General features: G+C 38.9%; 2 protein-coding genes across 7 annotated transcripts in view; both read right to left on the reverse strand.

The window, feature by feature from the left end:
* ASB11 (ankyrin repeat and SOCS box containing 11) overlaps nucleotides 1-5,294 on the reverse strand; it is a 31,162-nt gene extending 25,868 nt beyond the window's left edge. For 3 of the 6 annotated variants that reach the window (XM_036912933.2, XM_036912932.2, XM_036912935.2), the window contains exon 1: nucleotides 284-1,234. In XM_036912933.2, coding sequence (XP_036768828.2) covers nucleotides 284-536 — 253 coding nt within the window. In that variant the 5' untranslated portion in view covers nucleotides 537-1,234. Of the gene's footprint in view, nucleotides 1-283; nucleotides 1,244-1,684; nucleotides 1,806-5,238 lie in introns of those variants that run through there. The other 3 variants (XM_057495309.1, XM_057495308.1, XM_036912936.2) reach the window with 3 other exon arrangements.
* A 385-nt stretch (nucleotides 5,295-5,679) lies between these two features.
* Nucleotides 5,680-21,038, reverse strand: PIGA (phosphatidylinositol glycan anchor biosynthesis class A). The gene is made up of 6 exons (XM_036912930.2): nucleotides 20,969-21,038; nucleotides 18,086-18,865; nucleotides 12,169-12,301; nucleotides 11,283-11,415; nucleotides 10,926-11,132; nucleotides 5,680-7,974 (listed from the first exon to the last, which is right to left on the reverse strand). The coding sequence occupies exons 2-6, from the start codon at nucleotides 18,801-18,803 to the stop codon at nucleotides 7,708-7,710; spliced, it is 1,458 nt and encodes a 485-aa protein (XP_036768825.1). The 5' UTR covers nucleotides 18,804-18,865; nucleotides 20,969-21,038; the 3' UTR covers nucleotides 5,680-7,707.
* Nucleotides 21,039-21,970: the final 932 nt, after the last annotated feature.

A 21,970-nucleotide genomic window follows, 5' to 3' on the forward strand; every position in this document is an offset into this window, starting at 1 on the left:
GCTAGCAGAAAAGAGGTTTCTCAAAATACGTTTAGAAAGTCACAACTCTATTTACTTTTTAAATGGTAACTGCTAATAGAACTAACTTGCAAAAAATAAAGTTGAAAAAACCCTTCACACATTGGCGCACTCAACACCATTTGCTACTTTAAATAATGACTTTTAAAAACTACCCATTCAAAGCCAAAGTATAAATGAAATCTACCTCCTAGAAATATTATTCGTATACATTACCTAGGAGGTTTTTTTAAATATTGGGAACAAAGTCATGTATTTTTTTTACCTGCAATTCCACCATAGATCTCTTCTGCTATTCTAGCTGCTTCTTTTCTATTTCCTTTGACGATATAGAAATGAGTTAGGAGAGCCAAAAAAACTTTAATTAGAAGCTTGAAGAAAAAAAAAGTAGCAAACATCGTAATAAAAATGTTTTTAAAGCCATAGGAAACAGGACCATCTTCCATTTTGGCTTCCACTCTGTATAGGTTCTTGGGACTGCAAAATTTCACTGAGTCGTAATTGGCATCATATGACATCTATTTTAAACCTTCTAGCCCTCAGTGCTCCTGTTACGGAGAACTCAGTTTGTAGATCTGGCCACTGCATGTGCTGACATTCATGGCAATGTTAAACTAAAGAAACTTCCTTTTACACCTATATTTCTCAGTGCTATTTAACAAAGAGGATTCATATCCAAACCTTTTTTTATTCCTACATTCCAATTTTTGCTACATTATGTTGGAAGGCAGGACTGGAAAGATAAACTTAGATCCCATGGGGACAAAGCAAATCATCTGAAGTCGTGCAAAGAAATGCAAATACATCCTAGGCCCGTGTTGGTAAATACGAACCCCGCAACATTTCGTTTTCTCTTAATTCTGAGGTTTGTGGGAGATAAAAGGCAAAATCTAAAATAGGATCAGTTAAAAAAAAGACCATTTACTCTAAGGCAATATTTAATAAAAGGCCCATCCTGGATGCCTCTCCAAGTGGAAGTGTCAGACTGGAAGCATTAGACCACTTGCTGAAGGTTTCATTCATGACAAGGTCCCCTAAAAAAGCTCCTAATCACTCAATCCCCATTTCAAGTGTCAGTAAAGGTGTTGACTCTTTCTGGAAAACATGAGCTATCCTTGACTATGAAAGAGTTATAATGAAATGGATGAAGATGCCCAAGTTCTGGGCTGCGTGATGTACCCAAAGATTCTATGAATCAATACCCTCCTTTGTTGGGCAACATTCTCTTACAACCCTACCTGTCCAACATGCATCAGCTGGCTAATATAAATGAAATTGATTTATTTTTCATTTTCCTCACGCAGGAAAATTAGGTGAGGAAAATCTAGGTCTCCTCTTTCTTTCTTGACTGTATTATTACATTTTCTAAATTTCTACAACCTAGTGGAAAAGGCAAGCCGAAATAAAATTTTAAGAGCAGACTAAACAAATCATACTTAATAAATGCTTTACACAAAAATGTGGGAGTTTCTCGTGGCATTCAGGCAAATTAAAATGACTACCTACCAATGTAAGAACTGATTCCCTGTACTCTGTTAAAAGGCTGGTGCTGGACAATACAGCCTTGAGTCACAATATACAACACATTCGTTTTAGTGTACCACAGCACTATAAAGATCGTGTTGTTTCCACTCTCAAGAACAGATAACAGATATGGTTGGATTACCTGGTAGAGTGCCAATGTATGAAAATACATGGATGAACACAAGTATTTTTGCTCTTTCCATGTCTTCTTCTTCAACTGTACAGGCACACCTCCGAGATATTGTGGGTTTGGTTCCAGACCACTGCAATAAAGTGAGTCAAATGAATTTTTTGGTTTCCCAGTGCCTATGTAAGTCATTTACAGTATACCACAGTCTATTAAAGTATGCAATAGCATTGTCTTTTAAAAAAAACAATGTACATACCTTAACTAAAAGATGTTTTATTGCTAAAAACTGCTAACCATAATCCAAGCTTTCAGTCGTAATCTTTTTGCTGGTATATGGTCTTGCCTCAATATTGACGGCTGCTGACTGATCAGGGTGGGGGTTGCTGAAGGTTGGGGAGGTTGTGACAATTTCTTATAATAAGACAATGAAATTGGCTGCATGGATGAACTCTTCATGAACGATTTCTCTGTAGCATGTGGTGGTCTTTGATAGCATTTTACACACAGTAGAACTTATTTAAAAATTGGAATCAATCCTCTCAAACCCTGCTGCTGCTTCATCAACTAGGTTGATGTAATATTCTAAATCCTTTGTTGTTATTTCAACAGTCTTCACAGCATCTTCACCAGGAGTAGATTCCAGCTCAGGAAACCACTTTCTTTGCTCATCCATAAGAAGCAACTCCTCATCCATTCAAGTTTGAGCATGAGCTGCAGCAGTTCAGGCACATCTCCAGGCTCCACTTCTAGCTCTAGCTCTCTGCTGTTTCCACCGCCTCTGCAGCTACGTCCTGCACTGAAGTCCTGAACCCCTCAGAGTCATCCACGACAGTAGAAATCAGTTTCTTCCAAACTCCCGTGAATGTTGGTACTTTAACCTCTTCCCATGAAATCACAAATGTTCTTAATGGCATCTAGAATGGTGAATCCTTTCCAGAAGGCTTTCAATCAACTTTGCCCAGATCTGTCAGAGGAATCTCTCTACCTATGGCAGCTATAGCCATACAAAATATACAATTGATTTTTGAATAATGTGGGGGTTGGGGGCGTTGAGTCCCTGTAGTTAAAAAATCCACCTATAGTTAAAAATCCACATATAACTTTTGACTCTCCAAAAACTTACCAAGAGTCTACTATTGACTGGAAGCCTTACTGATAACATAGTCAATTAACACATATTTTGTATATATATTATATACTGTATTCTTTACAACAGACTACAGAAAGTTTTTTTTCAGATTTTTGTGTATCTCCAAAATTTTTTCCAATATGTTTATTGAAAATATGCACATATAACATATACGTGGACCAGCACATTTCAAACCCATGTTGTTCAAGGGTCAACTGTATTTCTTAAATATTAGCACTTCAAAGTAGAAATGACTCCTTGATCCATGGGCTGCAGAATAAAGGTCATGGTAGCAGGCACGGGAACAACATTAATCTCCTTGTCCATCTCCATCAGAGTTCTTGGGGGACTAGGTCAATGAGCAGTCATATTTTGAAAAGAATCTTTTTTTCTGAGCAGTAGGTCTCAACAGTGGGCTTAAAGTAGTCAGTAAACCATGTTATAAACAGCTGTGCTGTCATCCAGGCTTTGCTCTTCCATTTCTAGAGCACAGAGTAGTTTAGCAACATTCTTAAAGGCCCCAGGATTTCTGGAATGGTCAATGAGCACTGGCTTCGACCAAAGTCACCAGCCTCATTTGCCCCTAACAAGAGACTCAGCCTGTCCCTTGAAGCTTTGAAGCCAGGCACTGACTTCTCCTCTCCAGTATGAAAGTCCTGGAAGCCATCTTTTCTAATATACGGCTGTTTCGTCTAGTGTAAATCTGTTTAGTGTCGTCACCTTCATTAATGATCCCAGCTAGATCTTCTGGGTAACTTGCTGCAGCTTCTCCATCAGCACTTGCTGCTTCACCTGCACTTTGATGTTACAGAGACAGCTTCTTTCTTCAAACCTCAGGAACCAACCTCTGTCAGCTTCCAACTTCTTTCTGCAGCTTCCTCGCCTCTCTCAGCCTTCACAGAAAGGAAGAATTAGGGCTTTGCCAGATTAGGCTTTGGCTTAAGGGAATGTTGCTGGTGGTTTGACCTTCTATCCAGACCACTTTCTTCATTATCAGCAACAAGACTGTTTTGCTTTCTTATCATTCCTGTGTTCACTGGAGTAGCATGTTTAATTTCTTTCCAGAACTTTCCTTTGTATTCACATCTTGGCTGTTTGGCTCAAGAGGCCTAGCTTTCAGCCTGCCTCAGCTTTCAACGTGACTTCCTCACGTGCCTTAAGCTTAATCATTTCTGGCTTTTGGTTTAAACTGAGAGACGTGTGACCCTTCCTTTCCCTTGAACACTTAGAGGCTATCATTGGGTTATTAGTTGGCATAATCCCAATACTGTTGTGTCTCAGGGAATAGGGAGGTCTGAGGGGAGAGAGATGAGGAAGAGCTGGCTGGTGGAGAAGTCAGAACTCATACATTATTTATCAGCTAAGTTCACCATCTTATATGGGTGCAGTTTGTGGTGCCCCCAAACAATTACAACAGTAACATTGAAGATCGCTGATCACAGATCACCATAACAAATATAACCATGAAAAAGTCTGAAATATTGTGGGAACTAACAAAACACGAGAGACACAAAGAGTGAGCGAACGCCGTTAGTAAAATGGTGCCGACAGACTTCATCTACACAGGGTTGCTGCAAACCTTCAGTTTGTAAAAACCTCAGTATTTTTGAAGCATAACAAAGTGAAGCACAATAAAATGAGGTATGCCTGCATACAAACAGGCATTCATTTACTCATGCCAGCCCAGTAATGTCATATTGCATAATGTAACATTATTCACCTTATTTTGGACTTTTCACTTAAAACATGGCTGTACTTTCTTTTATATACTGGAAACGTTGGCCATGACAGGCTTGACCTTTTATGGGTTGAAATAGGTATCTACACTATTTCTGAGAGACTGTCTTTATTACATTTCAGCATCATATTTGAGATAGGAATAAAAGGCTACTGAAGTAAGGAGTTAATTCACACTATCTTCTTCAGGAGATGAAATTACACCACCAGGGTTTCTCAGCCTCAGCACCACTGACATTTGGGGCCAGGAAACTCTTTGTTGTGAGGGGCTGTGCAAAAGCAATGTGTGATATTCGGCAGCATCTCTGACCTCTAGCCCTCGATGCCAGTGCCCCCCATTCCCATCCAGTTCTGGCCAAAAATGTCCCCAGACATTGCCAGGTATCCCCAGGGGTCAAAATCACCACCCCACAAACACATCCAGCTGAAAACCACTGAGCCATAGCCCAACACAGATGATAAAGGAAAACCAGCTCCCTAAAGCACTGCTGAATACAAATCAAATTCTGCAGAGAACTTTAATTTTCAGAATTTCATATAAAAAAATCCAGCCTAGGATGATACAACTTAACACCTAGCCAGATTCTTGTGGAAATGCAGAGAAGGATAAGGAAGGCTTTAATAATACTTCACGAAGGTAAACACAGACCCAATACCCTGACTTTGTCAAAAGTATGGTAGAAGATAAATCAGAACATACCAAGGTAGGTGACTGCTTTCCACTGCTTCCAGCAAGAGGGGTGGGAGAAGCTGGGCTTCTGTAAATGAAGTCAAAATTCAAATTTCTCTTAAAACAGCTTGCAGCATATAAACTACAATCACATGGCTCACATACACAACAGTTTATGGATGTATTCGTTTCTCATGTGAGAACTCCAGTGCAGTGGAAAACAAGAACTCGTGTGGATCAGGAAACAAAAGCACAACTGAACTTGGTATTCCCTGAGTAAAAGACAGAGTATGTTCTAGAAAGAAAAGATGACAAGAGTAATTAATCATCTAAAGGATATTTCCTGTTTGAGTAACAAACCAAGCAACACATCAAATTACAATGAAAAAGCAGGTGAGGGAGGGGGATACAGGGGGCATGGTTCAACCAGTGAGTAATATTCTGTTCATAAAACAAGACAAACTCAGAAAATTGTCAAAATGTCATTTTAGTTTTTATTTTTGGATATGTAGCATGTTTTCATAAATCGGTTGTAAATGTGCTATTTTGTAACATTAAAAGAAATACAATATATTTTTTATAAATTCTTCATCTCTGCAAGGTCATTTCCAAATAAATTTAAGCAGCAGGGTAGAATAATATGTTTCCACATATTGACCAGTGCAACACTGACAGTTATGTTACAGTTAAGGTATCCAGGAAGCCTAAAAATTAAGATTTACTAGAACAAGCAAATTTACTTTCATTAAAAAAATTTTTTTAATTTGTAAATTACATCTTTTACATGCAAGAACTTCAAATCCTATTTCCATCTGAAATAAATGACAATTCTGAAAAAATGCTAAGAAACACAAATTTAAGAAAAAAACAGTAGTATGCCTTTTCATATTGCTAAATGGTTTTTAAATTGCTGAAGAGAGTAAGACCAAATATTAGTTTCTCACTTTACCATGAATATTGGCACTATTTCATATTTATATAAGTCAGTTTCTATGCATAAAAATCCCAATAAGACTCAATGGTTTGGGTCAATTCATTTTTCTTTAATAAAAGAACCCCTAACTTCTGGAATTTTAAACACTGCACACCTGCATTTGTGTTTTAGTATAAAACAAAATACATTTCTCATCTGTCAGTGGCAAACAGTTAATAGGCATGTTAACATATAAGAGAAGTTTTGTAAATATTGTCATTAAAAAATATTCCTACACATAATCAGAATACTGCCAGAATCAATGGAGTGCACTCACAGTGCCCCACTATTTTGATGTCACAGTCCTTTATCATAAAAGCATATTTCTAAGGAGTTCAAGGAATAAGACACACCATGTGGATAATTTGGGGTTTAAAAACCCATGGCTCCAGGCAACAAAGATTACAGTTAATAAAATCCATCCACAAAGAGACTGTGTTCCTAAAATTTCCAGACTCAACTTGCTATGAATAAAACATTCTGGGGTAAAGACATCTGCACACTGGTAATACTTATCAGACATCAGCTAGGCCACAAGTGAAGGGGAGTGACTTCTATCAAAGGTACGGGGTAGCAGCTGACTCTGAGATGGCACGCCTCGTACGTTCTGCTCAGAAAACACGAAGGCATTTACAGAGGACAAAATGATGCATGGAAAGAAGTGAAGGGTTTCTCTGCACTATCACCAACAGTGATTTCGGTCCCTAGTATTTAAAACGCAAAAGGACAAAGGCTCTACCTAGGAGAATGCCTATGACAGGATCCGAGGATACTTGGAGTATGCCAAGTTTTTTCCTGGCATTAAAAGCATGAGCATTTTTGGCATGTTGGATATTTTACCATTTCACGTCAACTGTGACTACAATGAAGTGAGCCACATGAGTAACAGAGAGCAATGGCGCCCAGGCCCTTAATAGCAGGAAGCAGCTAGTTCAATGGTCTGCACATAGTAGGTGCTGCATACATGCTGGTAACGGAAAGACCATTTTACTGAAGAAACCTGCTGATTCTAGATAACACTTACTGAGTGTACCCAATAAATGTTTAAGAATGTGACTTAAATGTCTAATAAATGTGTATGAACATGATTTAAAATAGTTCATGTAGTTGTTGTACTTCCCTAAAGAAAAACTGTAAACATCTGGCGAATGTCTAATTAATGGAAGAACATTTAAAATTGGCCAAAAAATGTCCAGAAAACATTTGGCCCTTCAGCACCCAAAGCTCCCAAAATATAATGTTAAAACATCTCTGCTAGAGGGATTTAAGTAGTCTGAAAAATTTCGTACCTGAGTGGCTTAAATGTTCTCTCCTAAATAAGTTTTAAATAAGTGCAAGTAGTTTCTACACTCAGGAATTGCATAAGTTTTTATCTTTCCTCAAAATAAATTGAATGGTATAGAGGTAGCATTAACGTACAAAATTAACTTTGAAAAAAAAAACAAGGAAAAAAGCAAGGTTATTTTCAATAGTCTTATTAATAGAGCTATTCCAAATGTTTAAAACCTTACAATCCAGGCTTTCTTCTACCTGGTTTCAGACATCTCATTCTTCTTGTTCCTTTTTCTACTGTAAGGATATTGATGAGTCCAGGGACTCCTGGGCCCTGTGGCATCCACTGCAACATCGATGTTAGAATCTGGAGTAATCCATCTCAGGAAAATAAGGAAGAAAAAGTTGAATACAGCCAACAAAGCAAATACGTGACCTGTTACTGGGCCACAGTGAGAGATGAATCTATACAGTCGTCTGTCCATCGGTAACACGGCTTCTCCCACCACGAGGTCGTACACCTGGACAGAGAGAGGCCGAGAATGAGCACTCTGACCCACAACAAACAACGACCTGCGTGGAACAGGAATATTATATAGATGCAAACAGAAGTTGCTTACATGTTGCTGTTAGTTTGAGTGATAAGGAATTAATGAAATTAATTAAAGTAATTGTTATCATTCCATTGGAATACTTATTCTAAACAAAACACTGGGCGAGACCCTGGGAGCTCAAGGACAAATATGCCACGGCCCCCGCCCCTAGAGGATCATCAATCTTAACCAACTACAAGGATTCCATAGCCCTGAGAAGCTGGAATCACTTTTCGGGTCACCTTTGTCTAGGCCGTATTTAGCTCAGCAGTGACTCTTAGAGCAGGACTGGCGTTCTAAGATACCCTGTCATGGCCAAGCAGTTCTCACTGCTACCTAGCAGACATCAACCACAATTGGGGCGTCAACCTAGTGTGCTTCTCAGTACAAAGAGGCTCTTCTTTCCAGAGTCACGTGAGGCCATGTTGCTGAAAACAGATGGGGGAGAATATACAGACCCATTTCATGGATTCCAAATAAATGGAGGGGAAAGAGATGGAGGAAATTTTAGCTGATGGTATAGGTCAAACACACTGGCAAACAAAATTAAGTTTATTGCTGAGAATTGGCAGGAGGTGATTTACTTTTTAAAGCACTGCTAAGCACTAAATTCTGAAATAATTTTTGAAAAAAGATCTTTAAACACACTTATTTTGAACACATAAAATGGGCCATCATTGCTTTTTAACTGCATGTGAACATTAGCTGTGCTCATTATCATGCATCAGACATGTACCATCTCCTTTTGAACTCCAGAAACTTATGACATGCGGTATAAGTTCTCTAGGCCAATGGCCTCTGAAAAGGTACAGGACGTTTTCATCCAGTTCTTCTACCCTAAGGACACTGGGGATATGTTTTAATCAGAATTATGTTGAGAATTACATAATTGAGAATTACACCAAGACTGGTGAAGTACAACTGAAAAAGTGTGTTTCCAGCATGAATTCTGTTATAATTTCTTGATCAGTTTTCTAAATAGCATAATTAAACTACAAAGGAGGAATGGAAAACGATCAAAATGTCCTATGTGGGTCAGGTAGAATTAAAAAAGCAACTACAAACTGACCGGTGTGTCTACCTTTATTTCTAGATTAATTAATTCATCATCTTAAGTGACAAAATAGCAATTTACCCCTATTAAGAGAATGACAGAGATGATAATACATTACAGACAAGGATTAATTTTTTTCTGAATGTACACTATAAATCACCATAAAGTATAAAACCAAAAAAAAATACAGATGTTTTAGGATTACTTTAAGCATAACTGAAAGAAAACTTGTGGTTAAAAAAAAAATCCTAATTGGCTCCTTCAATGAAAATGATAACAAACTATTGTCAACATAGTTCAACAAACAGCTGCCAACAGATACTGACAACTGTTTTCAGTATTCTCCCAAATTTATTTTCTATAGTAGCTCAAACTTTTGAGGTTTACACAATGTCTATCAAGAAGGTAAAGTCACAACTTAAGAGCTGTGGTTCTCAATCAGGGTAGAAAGCAGAGTGGGTATCACTGAAAAAACCTGTCTGACCACATCTTCCTGCCAAGCGTTCCCAAATTCCACATCTGCTCCTAAAGGGTCCTATTTAGACCCTAGGGAATGGCTGGAGAAGCTGGAGGACAGGAAGATGAAATAAACAGATCCTGAAAAGGTTAGCTAGGCAATTCTGACATGTACTCCCAGCGGGTAATCAGTGCAATATGCCAACTTCCAAAGGAAAACAAAGGAATTGTTTCATATGGAGGGAGATATTGCAAAATTTCTAGAACGTAAGAGTCTCAGAGAGATTTCAGTCAAAATGGTTTGATCACTAATGTAATATCTTGTATTTCAGTGAAAAATGTATATGATAATTTTTAGAGATAAAGAGTTTTTTTGTACTTACATTCCAATATAGGTTCATCTTATGTACAGGAATTTACAATTTAAACCCAGTAAGAAAGCCTTACAGTAAAGAGCTATTCTGCTTACACAGCACTACCTTGCTTTCTTCCTCAGGCTAGAAACTAGCAGCGCCACTGAATACAATGGTACCATAAAGCTCTAGTCCACACTGCTATCTTCTCCTGCTCCCAACTGGCTTTCTGGCTCAAGATTTCCATATATTAAGAAGTGAAGTCTTTCCATCCAGCTTGTTAAATATTAATAAAAAGCATGAGGCAGGCTAAGTAATGAGAAGTACTTGAACAAAGAAAGGAACTGAACAGAATAAATGAAGTCCCTAACTGGAAATCAGGAAGCATTTCTCACAACCATACTCTTTCCCACCAAAGGGTATTAATCTAGTTCCTGTACTTGTCCTTTTGGAAATGCTCTATTGCTACTTTTTATTTGTGATCATATTTCCAAAATTTACTATGTACATCTTGGATTCTAACTTATTATGTTCCCAATCAGCCTAAACATGCAAAAATTATTTTCCTGTAGAAAATCACAATATTTAGCAAAAGTGGTGCAAGAGTTTTAGGAAGTAACCTGCATTAAATATTTGCAAGTTATAAAGTTGTTACAATCAGGTTAAGCAAAACCATATCTTTTCTACAGATCTACCATGCTTTCAAATCATAAACAGCCTCAAGAAAATGTCTAGAAGATTTTTGTATTACTTTTGCCTCTAATTGTGACTTCTAGGACATTTTATAACTTCTTTATGCCCAGTTTATTGAAAGGTCTAGACTGCATTACTGCTGTTTTCAGATGTCAACCTCAATGACTGACCAAAACAGGCTAGCATGTACCAAAAGTAAGATAGTTCATTTCATTTGGAAGAGACGTCATCAACTTAAGCAACAAAACATAGGTAAAGCTATAAAAGAACAAGCACATGTGTACATGAATCTTCAAATACCCTTTCCTTAGCACAGGACATACCTTTTCAGTTCTCTCCGCAACATTCCTCCAGGTGTAGAAAGTCTTCACTATGTTATGGATATTTTCTGGAGCCGGCAATGCTCCTGACTTCACTTGGAAAATAGCTTTTTCCAATCCCTCACACAAAGATTTTACAGAAGGCTCACATAAAATAATAAGACTTTCTGGAAGTACTTCAGGAATTCCACCAACCCTGGTACTTACAACCTTAAAAAGAAAAAAAAGAACATAATACAGTCTACCATAATTCCTCTCAGTAGAACAAACAAAACCAACTTGAAAACTTATCACAGAACGTGTCTATTTTTCAATACAAATACAGAAACCCCAACAATATAAGCCTTCAAAGTTTTTTACCTGTAAACCACAACTGGCTGCTTCCACAATTGCCATGCAGAATGCTTCAGTAAGGGAAGTATTAAGGAAAATATGTCCTTGAACTAACACATTTCTAACGTCCTTGTGTTCTAAGGCTCCCAAGAGACGCACTCTGATTTTTGAAATGAGAGGAGAGGAGAGTGAAAATCACACCACAAAAGAAATATAATTTATAAGCCAAGTGTGCTATTCATATTATACTTAGATTCTTATTGGTTCTAATGTTTTACATCTCAAAACATTATCACCAAACTGATCTGAAACAGTCTTTAAAGCTTAGTTAAAACTCCTACAGCTAACATAGCTCTAACTTTTGTCACACATTATCAAACTTCATCTTCCCCAAAATTAGTTTGCATTTAATGAAAACATTAATACACTTTGATGAGTAAATGTTAAAGTGTCATTTCTAAACAGGAAAATGCCCCTTTTAAATCGATGCTTCACATGCATACACCTCACCTATTATCTAAGTTACTGAGGAAGACAAACGTTAGAATCTGTACGTATAGAGCAATTTACATGATTTGACCATCATATTTAAGTCACAACTCAGTATGGCTTGAAAATCTGCAAATGTTTCCAATCAAGGCGGTTGTTTTTTTGTGCCTTCCAGGGTGCCTCCAACCACCATGCCCTGAAGCCAAATTATACTGGGCAAATGGTAAAAAGTAAAGGAACAGTTGTAAATTCTCTAACTAGGGTTTCCCATTTTATATAAAGTTTTTTAAAAATAGGCCTTGCATTACATCTTTACATCAGATACACATAAGAGAAGCAGCCCACTTCATGCAGGTACGTAGCCAAAACCAAACTTAGGTGACTGGCATTTTCTCACCCCAGACAACATGAAATCCATCAATACCTGTCATGAAGCTGGTATCTTTCCCGTACTTCTTCCAAAATGATTCTCTTTGGTCCCTCTCCTCCAATTATGAAATTTAAATCTGCATGTTTCTGACAGAGTTCAGGTATTATACCACTAAGCAAATCGGTTCCTGAAAGTGTAAGTTGAATGTTGGAGACGTTAATATTTAAACTTCAAAAATTCATCAAAACTACTGAGAATCCACTCGCTTTGCCAAGGATTAGCTATGCCCTCATGAAGACAAACTAATTCTCCTAAACCTTTCCTGGGAGGGTGGAATCATTCACAAACTGCCAATGGTCCAAGAGTTGCAACTTCTTGAAGATACACACGTTGACACCAATTGTTATCTTCCACACACCCAATACCTGGACTGCTGTTTCATGCTCACCATAATGTTGTTATACACTTGTTTTTATGCATGACCTACTTCTAAAAAGGCTATTTGGGGTAGCTATCATTTAAGTTAGTTTTCTACAGAGCAGGACAGCTGACTGGAAAACAGGTCTTGTTCCAAACTTCCTACGAGCAAGCTCTTTCCTTTCATCATGGGAAAGTTTCCTGATAGAGAAAATGAAGAGACTTATGTACCTGAAGTCCAATGTCTCTCTCGGCTATAAAATTCTACTGGTTTATGGTTCCAATTCCTACCACGGGAAAGGGCTAAGTGACAAAGTGTAACTGCGCCTCCACTGTGTTCAGAATGCACTTTGACTTGGCAGATATACAGAGGATTTTGCATCGTACACTATGGTATTAGCAAAATTTAAAAGAAGTCTATCCAATCCTGCAATAGTCCACTTCCCCTGAATGAGAGTAAATGGAAGTAACAAGACCTCAACTGCCAGGTGACTACAGTCCGTAGAACAAAAGGATACATCTTGTTTTGTTTTTTTTTAATGACATGCTTTTCCCATATGTAAATACAACCTCAGGTAATATAAAGCAATAAACTAAATCCTGCCCTGCTCATCTGAAAGTGGCTATCCAAAGTGATAGCGATGTTGATGCTATTTGGGAATTTAGTTCATTAACAATTATAAATTGTACACATTCAAAAGTAAATGTAAAATACCCAGAAAACGAATTAAGATACAATATGAAGAAGAACTTCCAAAATCAACATTCTCTGGAAGTCATTCCAGAAGATGATCATCAAAAAACTTCAACAAAGATCCTGGCGCTGTTGCAGTTGTAGCTGCATTCATCCCACCGGTTCCTGGACTTGCCATTGGAATGAAGAAGGAGATATCTAAGCAGGCCTGTGCATACAGTAAAACAACAAATTTGACTGGATCTATACTGTTGGAACTCAACCAAGAATTAGGAGAAGTGCAAGTTGCAGCGCTCCAAAATCTTACAACTACAGACTATCTACTGTTAAAAGAACATATGGGATGTGAACAGTTCCCATGAATGTGTTGTTTTAATTTGTCTGATTTTTCTCAAACTATTCAAATTCAGTTAGACAATATCCATCATATCATTGATAAGTTTTCACAAATGCCTAGGGTGCCTAACTGGTTTTCTTGGTTTCACTGGAGATGGCTGGTAATTGTAGGTCTGCTTTGGTTATGTAGCTGTATTCCTATTATGTTAATGTGTGTGCACAATTTAATTAGTAGTTTAAAACCTATACATGCTGAAGTTACTCTACAAGAAGATATGTCAAAGAAATAATCAATCTTCCCATGTTTTCTTCTGCCTGCTACTTCTATAGCTTTTCTTCTTCCTTCCTAATTACAACTCTTAAGTAGAATTCGTGCCTCATATCGAAATTACCGAGTATCATAATTCTTCCAAGTGGTAAAGATACCTCAAGACAAATGCTGGGCATAGAAGCCATAGGGCATAAATCTGCAAAGAAGTAAAAAGCTAACCTTTTCAAATATTGCTTCTCTCTCACTTACCAACTTTACATTTCCCTGTATGGCCCCGGAAGATGACTGGTTAGCCAGAGACAGGTAAGATTCCTTAAGGGAGGAACAACCTAAGACAGGCACAGTCGCAGGGGGGCCATCAGGTGAGAAATTGGGGATCAACAGAGGTGAGGCTTAGAACCTCACCCCCCCTGTTTTGAGAGAAATCTTCTGCATCTGTGGATGTTTTGTTGCCCTTGTCTAGCTTGGATTAATACTTAGTCTATAGGCACACACCTGATCATCGACATTTGCCCTCTTACAGCACTGAACTATGTTTTCTACCTTTATCTTGCATCTACCTACCACTTCAGAATTTTATTAAAAATAATAATAATAATAATAATTATAAGGGAGAAATGTGGGATTCACATATAAATCAAGTATAAAAATCAAACAAATATTCATATTTGACCTAATTGTTTATAGTTCATAATGCGTGATCAAAACCGAAAGTTTCTGTGATGACTGCCCTTGCACTGTTCACCATGTAAGAACTTATTCACTATGGAAGAATTTGTTCACCATGTAAGAATTTGTCTGTTATGCTTCAGAAGATTGGAGACTGTTGAGAATTAGGCTTGGAATTGATTAATGGTTGTGCATTGAGTCCCCTATACAGAATTTTATTGTTGTTAACAACCATTTGATCAATAAATATGAGAGATGCCCTCTCAAAAAAAAAAAGTAAATGTAAAATAACCCAGAGTTAAGTTTATTAACTTAAGAAATGCATACACATACATGTTCATACACAAGAACTGCACTTCCTCTACTGATCTTCCCAAATATAGGCAGATCAGTCATTAAAAAAAAAAGGTGCTGGAAGAAGTAATACACAGAGGGTCATTTTTATGAACTACTTCAAAGTAGGATTTATTAAGTAAACTCTGCTAGCATTTTCAAAATGATTACACTAGCGAACCTCAGTTCACATACAGCTTTCCTGAATCAGGAAGGCTTCTCATTAAAATCTTAGCTATCTTTATTTCGAGTCTATTACCAAATCCACCAATTACATTTCTAGGTAGACCAAAAGTAGCTTGACTTTTAACATTAGCCTACTATTTTCTTTTTTTTTCTTCCTTCACGCCTTCTGTTCTAATACAAAGGTTAAGAACAAATTCATCAAATGAAAAAAAAAAAACAGTAATAATTGCAACTGCTGATAACAGCTACCATTCACTGTTCTTACATCAGGCAATGTACTTTAAACGCAGCATGTCATTTAATCCTGACAACTACCTTGTAAGTGGAACTGAGTAATACTATCAATGATCTATAATATTATTCTAAGAATAAATAAAAAATGTTTTGGGCCTCCAAGAAGAGTCTAACACAATGGAAAATACAAAAGGACTCCTAATTGCCATATTCACAAATAAAGAACAAGGAAAATTCCTGATTCAAACTGCTTTTCAAGGTGGATCTAATAATATTTTAACAAACCTTATGAATCTATGCCTAAGATAATGGTGGCGTGGCTGGGAGGTGGGGAGGGCAGGGAGAGAACAGGAGACCTTAACTCTAGTTCAGGACCTGAACTCATGTTTGTCATCTCTTACTTACTACATAACCCTGGCAAGTTACTTACCCTCTCTGAGCCTCAGTTTCTTTGTTACATTCAGATAACATCTACCCTAAAGTTGCTGAGAGGGTCAAGTGAGGTACTACATCATGCATAAGTTTTATCAACAGCAGAATATAAATATAACTTGTCATTACTACTTCTGCAAGACGTGGGGTGTGCCTGCACACACAGGAGCACTGTGAGACCCCAATGGGAGCAAACCCAGCTCACAAAGAGGGCAGCAGCCAGCTGGAAAACTTGGGCAGTAAGGATTTTTATTTATCCGCTCTCTTAACACACTCCAGTTGGCCTTTGGTATCTGGTCCAAATGAATACCTCCTAAGGAAATTAATGTGTTAATAATTAATGGACCAGAACATTTCTTCTTGGAGGCCCAAAACCTTTTTTATGTATTCTTAGAATAATATTATAGATTATTGATAGTATTACTCAGCTACTCAGTTTTGGGCTACATATGTGGCTGTTCCTTCTCAGAATGTTAGCTTTTGCCTGGCGCCTGGCATAGGGAGAGGGTTCAATAAATATCTGTTACATTATCGAATTGAGAACAGCAAAGGCCATACCTCCACTTTGCTGGTGTGGCTCAGTTGGTTAAAATACCATAAATAATTTAGTAAAGGTAACAGTCTTTGCACAAATAGTTAATTTAGCTCTGATTCTTGACACAAACATCATACTCTTTCCTAGCTAGCTATCTCACACAAAGATGAGCTACTTGATTAAAAAACAAATTAGGCACATTTTCTAAGTTACAACGTATCACCCATATCCCAGGAGAGTTCACAATACAGACTGCTGGTCCATTCACATCTTAATTAAACAATAAAAGCATGATATTGCCTTCACCTTAGAAAACGCAGTTCAGTAGCCGTTTTCTCCCCAACCTCCGCTTACACGGACTGCTGGATCAACCAAGGCTCTCCGTTCCAAATGTTAACCACACTGACCAAGACCCACATCTGGATTTTAGGCCACTCCCTAGTACCCCAGGGTAGACTTGACCCCACCACTTAGTTTCATGCTTACCAGGAATCAGCTGTGTTTGTCCACAAATCTGTGTTTGATGCCAGATGCACTTGTCACCATATCGAGCAATCTAATTCAATAGTACATAAACTAACAAAATGAGTTCCTATGAAACTAAGCTGAACGGTTTGAAAAATCCAACGAAGGAAAGTCACAGAAAAAAAGCTCCTTGTCACATTAGGGGGTACCCTAAACCACTGTGTAAAATAAAATTAAAAAAAACCAGAAGCGCATTACTTCATATACCTTTTAAGTTCCTGCCTCACTTAAAAGAAACCTTCACTGGCAATTGTAAATTATGCTTTCTGAAGGTGATTGTGCAGGAAGATGATGCAGCTGCCATCAGTGGACCAGTGCCGTTGAGCCTGCAGGCTGACACCAAACTATTGGCAATTCAGTGCATGTTAATATTTTGAGTTATATTCAAATATTTAAAGGAGGCTATATGTTATCTTTCAAATAATTCCCTACTTTAAGTGACAATTTTCATTACTGGTAAGTTTTCAAATACCATCCAGAGAACCATTTATGTTTTGAATAACCAGACTGTTTCAGGCTTTTAGCAAATGAGGCCCCACAAACTCTATTGTGGTGTTCATTAACTGCTGCAGAGACACTAACAAAATCCTCTTTGGTAACAGCAGACACTTAACAAGTACAAGCCGGGCTAAGTACCTTATAGGAACCATCACTGAATGCTCATAAGATTCCCACTGTTGCCCAAATTAAATGAAAAAACTGAAACTCAGAGATGTTAAGTAGCTTATCCTTGATCACACAACAGGGTAGAGCCAGGATGGGACTCACGACTGTCTAATCCCCTTACTTCTTCACCTACCTGCCCACATGCTACTAATATTTTATCTATGATTAAATGAAATAAGCCACAGAACAGTAACATACAGAGTAAGTTCACCAATTTTGAGTATGTGCATGAGAGGAAAGCTATAAATCAAAATATTAGGGTCATCCCTGAATAGTAGTAGTTACAGCTGATTTTAGCTTTCACCTTTGTGCCTTCGGTTTTCAATTACTTTTGCAAGCAGAAAGAGAAGGCTGCGTGGTAGGTTCAGTCCTACACTTGCAGGGCTGTTTTAACCTTTATAAAGACCTGATCTATTAAGCAACCCCAGGCTACTGTTCTTATATTTAAGTAATTATTACAACACCAAAGAGTGGGGAGGACAGCATTCACCAGTATTCCAAGAACTTCTTTTTGTTCACATAATATTAGACCTTTCTTTACTATATCTGAAGTGCAGTTTTAAAACCCGGCAACAAAAAGAGAAGCCAAACAATCATTACATAAAAGTATTTAACAGCTTTCTACAAGGAAAAACAAGTCTTTGCAATGCGATTGTAGCTATCATTTCATTACCTTTTCTGTAAACAAGTCTGCTGACAACAACAACAGTTATTACGCTATCATGCCTTCTAAACGGGTCTGGAGTGAAGTCAGTAGGATCTACAGCATTAGGAATGACGGACACTATTTCAGGATTCAGTGCTGCTCTTAGCACAGTGTTTTCCTTACTAGTATAAGAGACACAGATTATGTGGTTTGTGTCACAAAGAGACACAGTTAGAAGCTTGTTCGTAAGCACCGAGCTGACATCAGCAAATCCAAAAAGGGAATGGTCCGTGAAGACTGTCTGGAGCCCCATTGTCTTGGCGTGGAAGAGGGCATCATGGGCCATGGCAGAGAAAGAACTATGTGAGTGGATTATCGTAACTCTCTCCCGAACAAATATGTACCTGAGCAATGGTAGACTGTGAAAGAGGGTCGTGGCTGTAGATTGGTTGTACATGACTTTCAGAGGCAAGTAATAGACTTTGAGGCCATTAGTGAGGTAACGGATGCCTTTTCGATTTCCATAAGCATGGGTGACAATTATGACCTTGTGCCCTCTTTCAATCAGGCACTGAGAGAGCTGGTAAATGTGGCTTTCCACGCCTCCCATATTTGGGTAGAAAAAGTCTGACACCATGCATATATTATGCGTATGGTGTGTATATGCGGGAAGACATCTAGGGCTAACGTGAGAGAGTGCAGCTGAGGTAGGGTGGCCATGCCCACCTCTTCCTCTACAGGCCATGCTGAGATGGTTTAGGCATTACTCCTTAGGGCAACCCAGTAAAGGTATGTGTCATCTAGGACCTGAAAGAGAGAGTAAAACAGGATCTCAGCTCAGAAACAAAATACACTCCATATTCCAAATTCAGATATACATACTGTTGTAATGTTAATATAAATTTTCTAACTTTTCCCCTAGAAATAAAACACAACATACAATGATTTACTCACTTGACATTTACTTGCTTAGCATTTACTATGTGCCATATAACAAAACTAGATTCTGCAATGTCTTTGTACCGAAATTTTGCTTTAAAAATACTGCTATGCTGTCACCATGAAGTGACTGGTGGTTACCATGGGGGACTGGGATGGGGAGGTTGAGGAAAAAAAGGGGCACAAAAATTCTCAATCATACTGTAAGTTGGTCACAGGGATAATAGCACAGCATGGAGAATATAGCCAATAATTCTGTAACATCCTCCTATATTGACAGATAATAACTGCACTAGTGGGGGTGAGGATTTAATATAAGTAACTGCTGAACGAGTGTTGTATACTTGAAACCAATATAAGATTGCATATCAGTGATATACTTCAATAAAAAAAATAGTATGCATAATTTCTACAAGTTTGTTACACCATAGTATATATAATAATTTGCCATGCTAACAAACTATTTAATTCCAATAATTAAATATACAGCCCTTTACAGAAGTTTGCCGACCCCACTCCAGAGCTCAGCCACTGATTCAATTAATCTCATACTTTCTGCTAGTATTAACTTTGTGGTTTACACAAAAACATACCTAGAGCTAGAACTGTCTTTTTGAGAGCAGCTTTTTCAAGCGTCACGAGTAGCACATGCTACAGACACCCACATTTTTCCTTTATTCATGGATGGCGATAATCGAACTGTTCTCTTCATTTTCTTAACCTTTCTTTCAGTTACGTAGGCCTGTCCTCCATAAATGTCCATCCCTTCAGTCTGGAGTCTGAAAATAAAGACTAACCTAGAGATGGGCTGGATCTGGGCCATTTTCTACATCTACAGGAGAAAATGCTTAGCCCAAGATCCCTTAGATCCTTATCAGTGCAAAGTGCCCACTCAGTATTCAGTACTGTTACAGACTTTTAGACTTTTAAAACTAAAGAGCCTTGGAAAGCTAGCAGAAATCTTCAGATTTACAAATGAGATTTCCATGCCTCCAGAAACTCAACTACACAATGGGAAGCCATACTAAAATCTGAGTTTCCGATTTCACCTGCAAACTCAGAAAATGCAAATTAACTGCATATGCAAAGTCTTAACTATACTCAACAACGAATTCATCTATATTTTAAATATGTTCTCAGTAATACCCAGTGTTTGTTGACCTGGATTTACTAATTAAGATTTGTTATTATCAAATACCGAGATTCTTCAGGTTTGTACTTTCAGGTGGCTTCACTAACATTTTCTTACTGTGGTTTGTAACCTAAACCCGAATTCCCAGTTTTGTTCAATTTAAAAAGATGAATGGTAACAAAAAACAGTGAGTAAATAACCAAAGGGAATCATTTAAAGTTTTGTCATTAACCTGCAATGTTCCGTGATGAGTCTGCCTACTGCCATCAGGCTATCGCGCCTAACACCTTTATGGCGTAAAAAGCTCAGCGAACTGCAGAATCACAGAATCTTAGATTTTAAAGCTGGAGAGAGGCTTGCAAATCCAGTGAATCCTCTCTTATTTCACAAATGAGAAGCCACAGAAGTTGAGAGATTTGTCCAACGGTTCCACCCAGCCACTTAAGTGGCAAATGCGAGATGGTCGTAAAATAGCCAAGGAGTCCCCGGACAGTCATTAGCTACAGAGGCTCCCAAGAAGCCTTAGGGAGACCCTGTGGGAGATTGGGGTCAAGAGGATGGTGCTTCCATCCACTTCCTGGGCAATGCCCTGCTTCCCTCACTGAGAAGTAGCTGGGAAGCGCCAGGGCCAAGTCTCGCAAAGCCCAAAGGGGAAGAAAAAAAGGGCCACAGAGTGGGCAGGAGTCTGAAGCCAGAGGTCCCGGAGCCCTTCGCCCCGCCCGCCTCAGCCTCCCCGGAACCTGCTCCAGCGCGGCCGCCCCCTCCTGCGGTGGGGGCAGCCCAGTTCCACCCGGAAGAGGCCGAGAGTGCCGGCGCGGGGAGGTCAGACACGCACTCACCGGCGAGTCCCAAGGCCGTCAGTGTCCAGACCTCCCGCGGCTGCAGCCAAACTCCCAGCCCACTGCCCCGAAAGACCAATCCGGGGCGTCCGCGCTCAAGCGCCGCGCCCCCGAGGCAGCCTATTACAGAGAGGCGCTGAGGTCACGTGCAAGAGCGACGCTCAGTCCCCACCCTCTGGCGTGGGATGCAAGGACCTCGGAGGGGGCGCAGCTCTATGCGATCTGCCGGAAGACTTGTTTTCTCCGGACTGAAAGCAGTAATCCTCAGTTTAACCTTTTACACGAGTTCTTAATGTGGGGGATCTCTAAAAATTGGCCGTGGTGTCTTATGCAAGCACCCCACCAGGACACTTCCGCAGGGTAAAACCAGAACTCCCAGCGTGCTTCTCAGCGAGCCTTTAGCGCTGCTGGGAGTTGTAGTCTAGCGGCCTTTGGCAGAGAATCCAAACTTAGAAAACTCATTCCCAGGATGCACCGCACTTCTAAACCTGCTCCTGTGGCTTGAGGGGAGGGCTCGCGCCTCGGTTGCCTAGTTACAGCGTCTCGTTTCGGGAAGCCTGTTCTCGCAAGCTTCTGATTGGAGAGACTTTTGGATGAGAAGGCTGCAGAAAACCGGGATCGAGGTGGCGTGTAGTTTGTGATTATCTGCGCCACAGCGGACAGTGCTAGTTCTTACCACTCTGGTAAGGTTGCCTGACGTAGCAAATAATACACAAATAAAAAGTCAAATACATTTTTTTCCATTTAAGATAAATATTTTTATATAACTATGTCCCAGATACTGGAGACTTTACTAAAAAATTATTCGTCTTTTATCTGAAATTCACATTTAACTGGGCTTTTTGCATTTATATGGCAACTCTACACTCTGGAGAAAATCTGAGGTCAGAGCTGAAATATCAATTCCCACTAAGACTGGTTCAGCTGGTTATGGTGGTGCTTGGGCAGGAGGCTAATGAATCAATGGGAATGGTCTGATGGTCATCCACCTGTCATGGTTGG

This window comes from Manis pentadactyla, chromosome X, assembly GCF_030020395.1.
Source record: "Manis pentadactyla isolate mManPen7 chromosome X, mManPen7.hap1, whole genome shotgun sequence".
In the NCBI taxonomy this organism is placed as follows: domain Eukaryota; kingdom Metazoa; phylum Chordata; class Mammalia; order Pholidota; family Manidae; genus Manis; species Manis pentadactyla.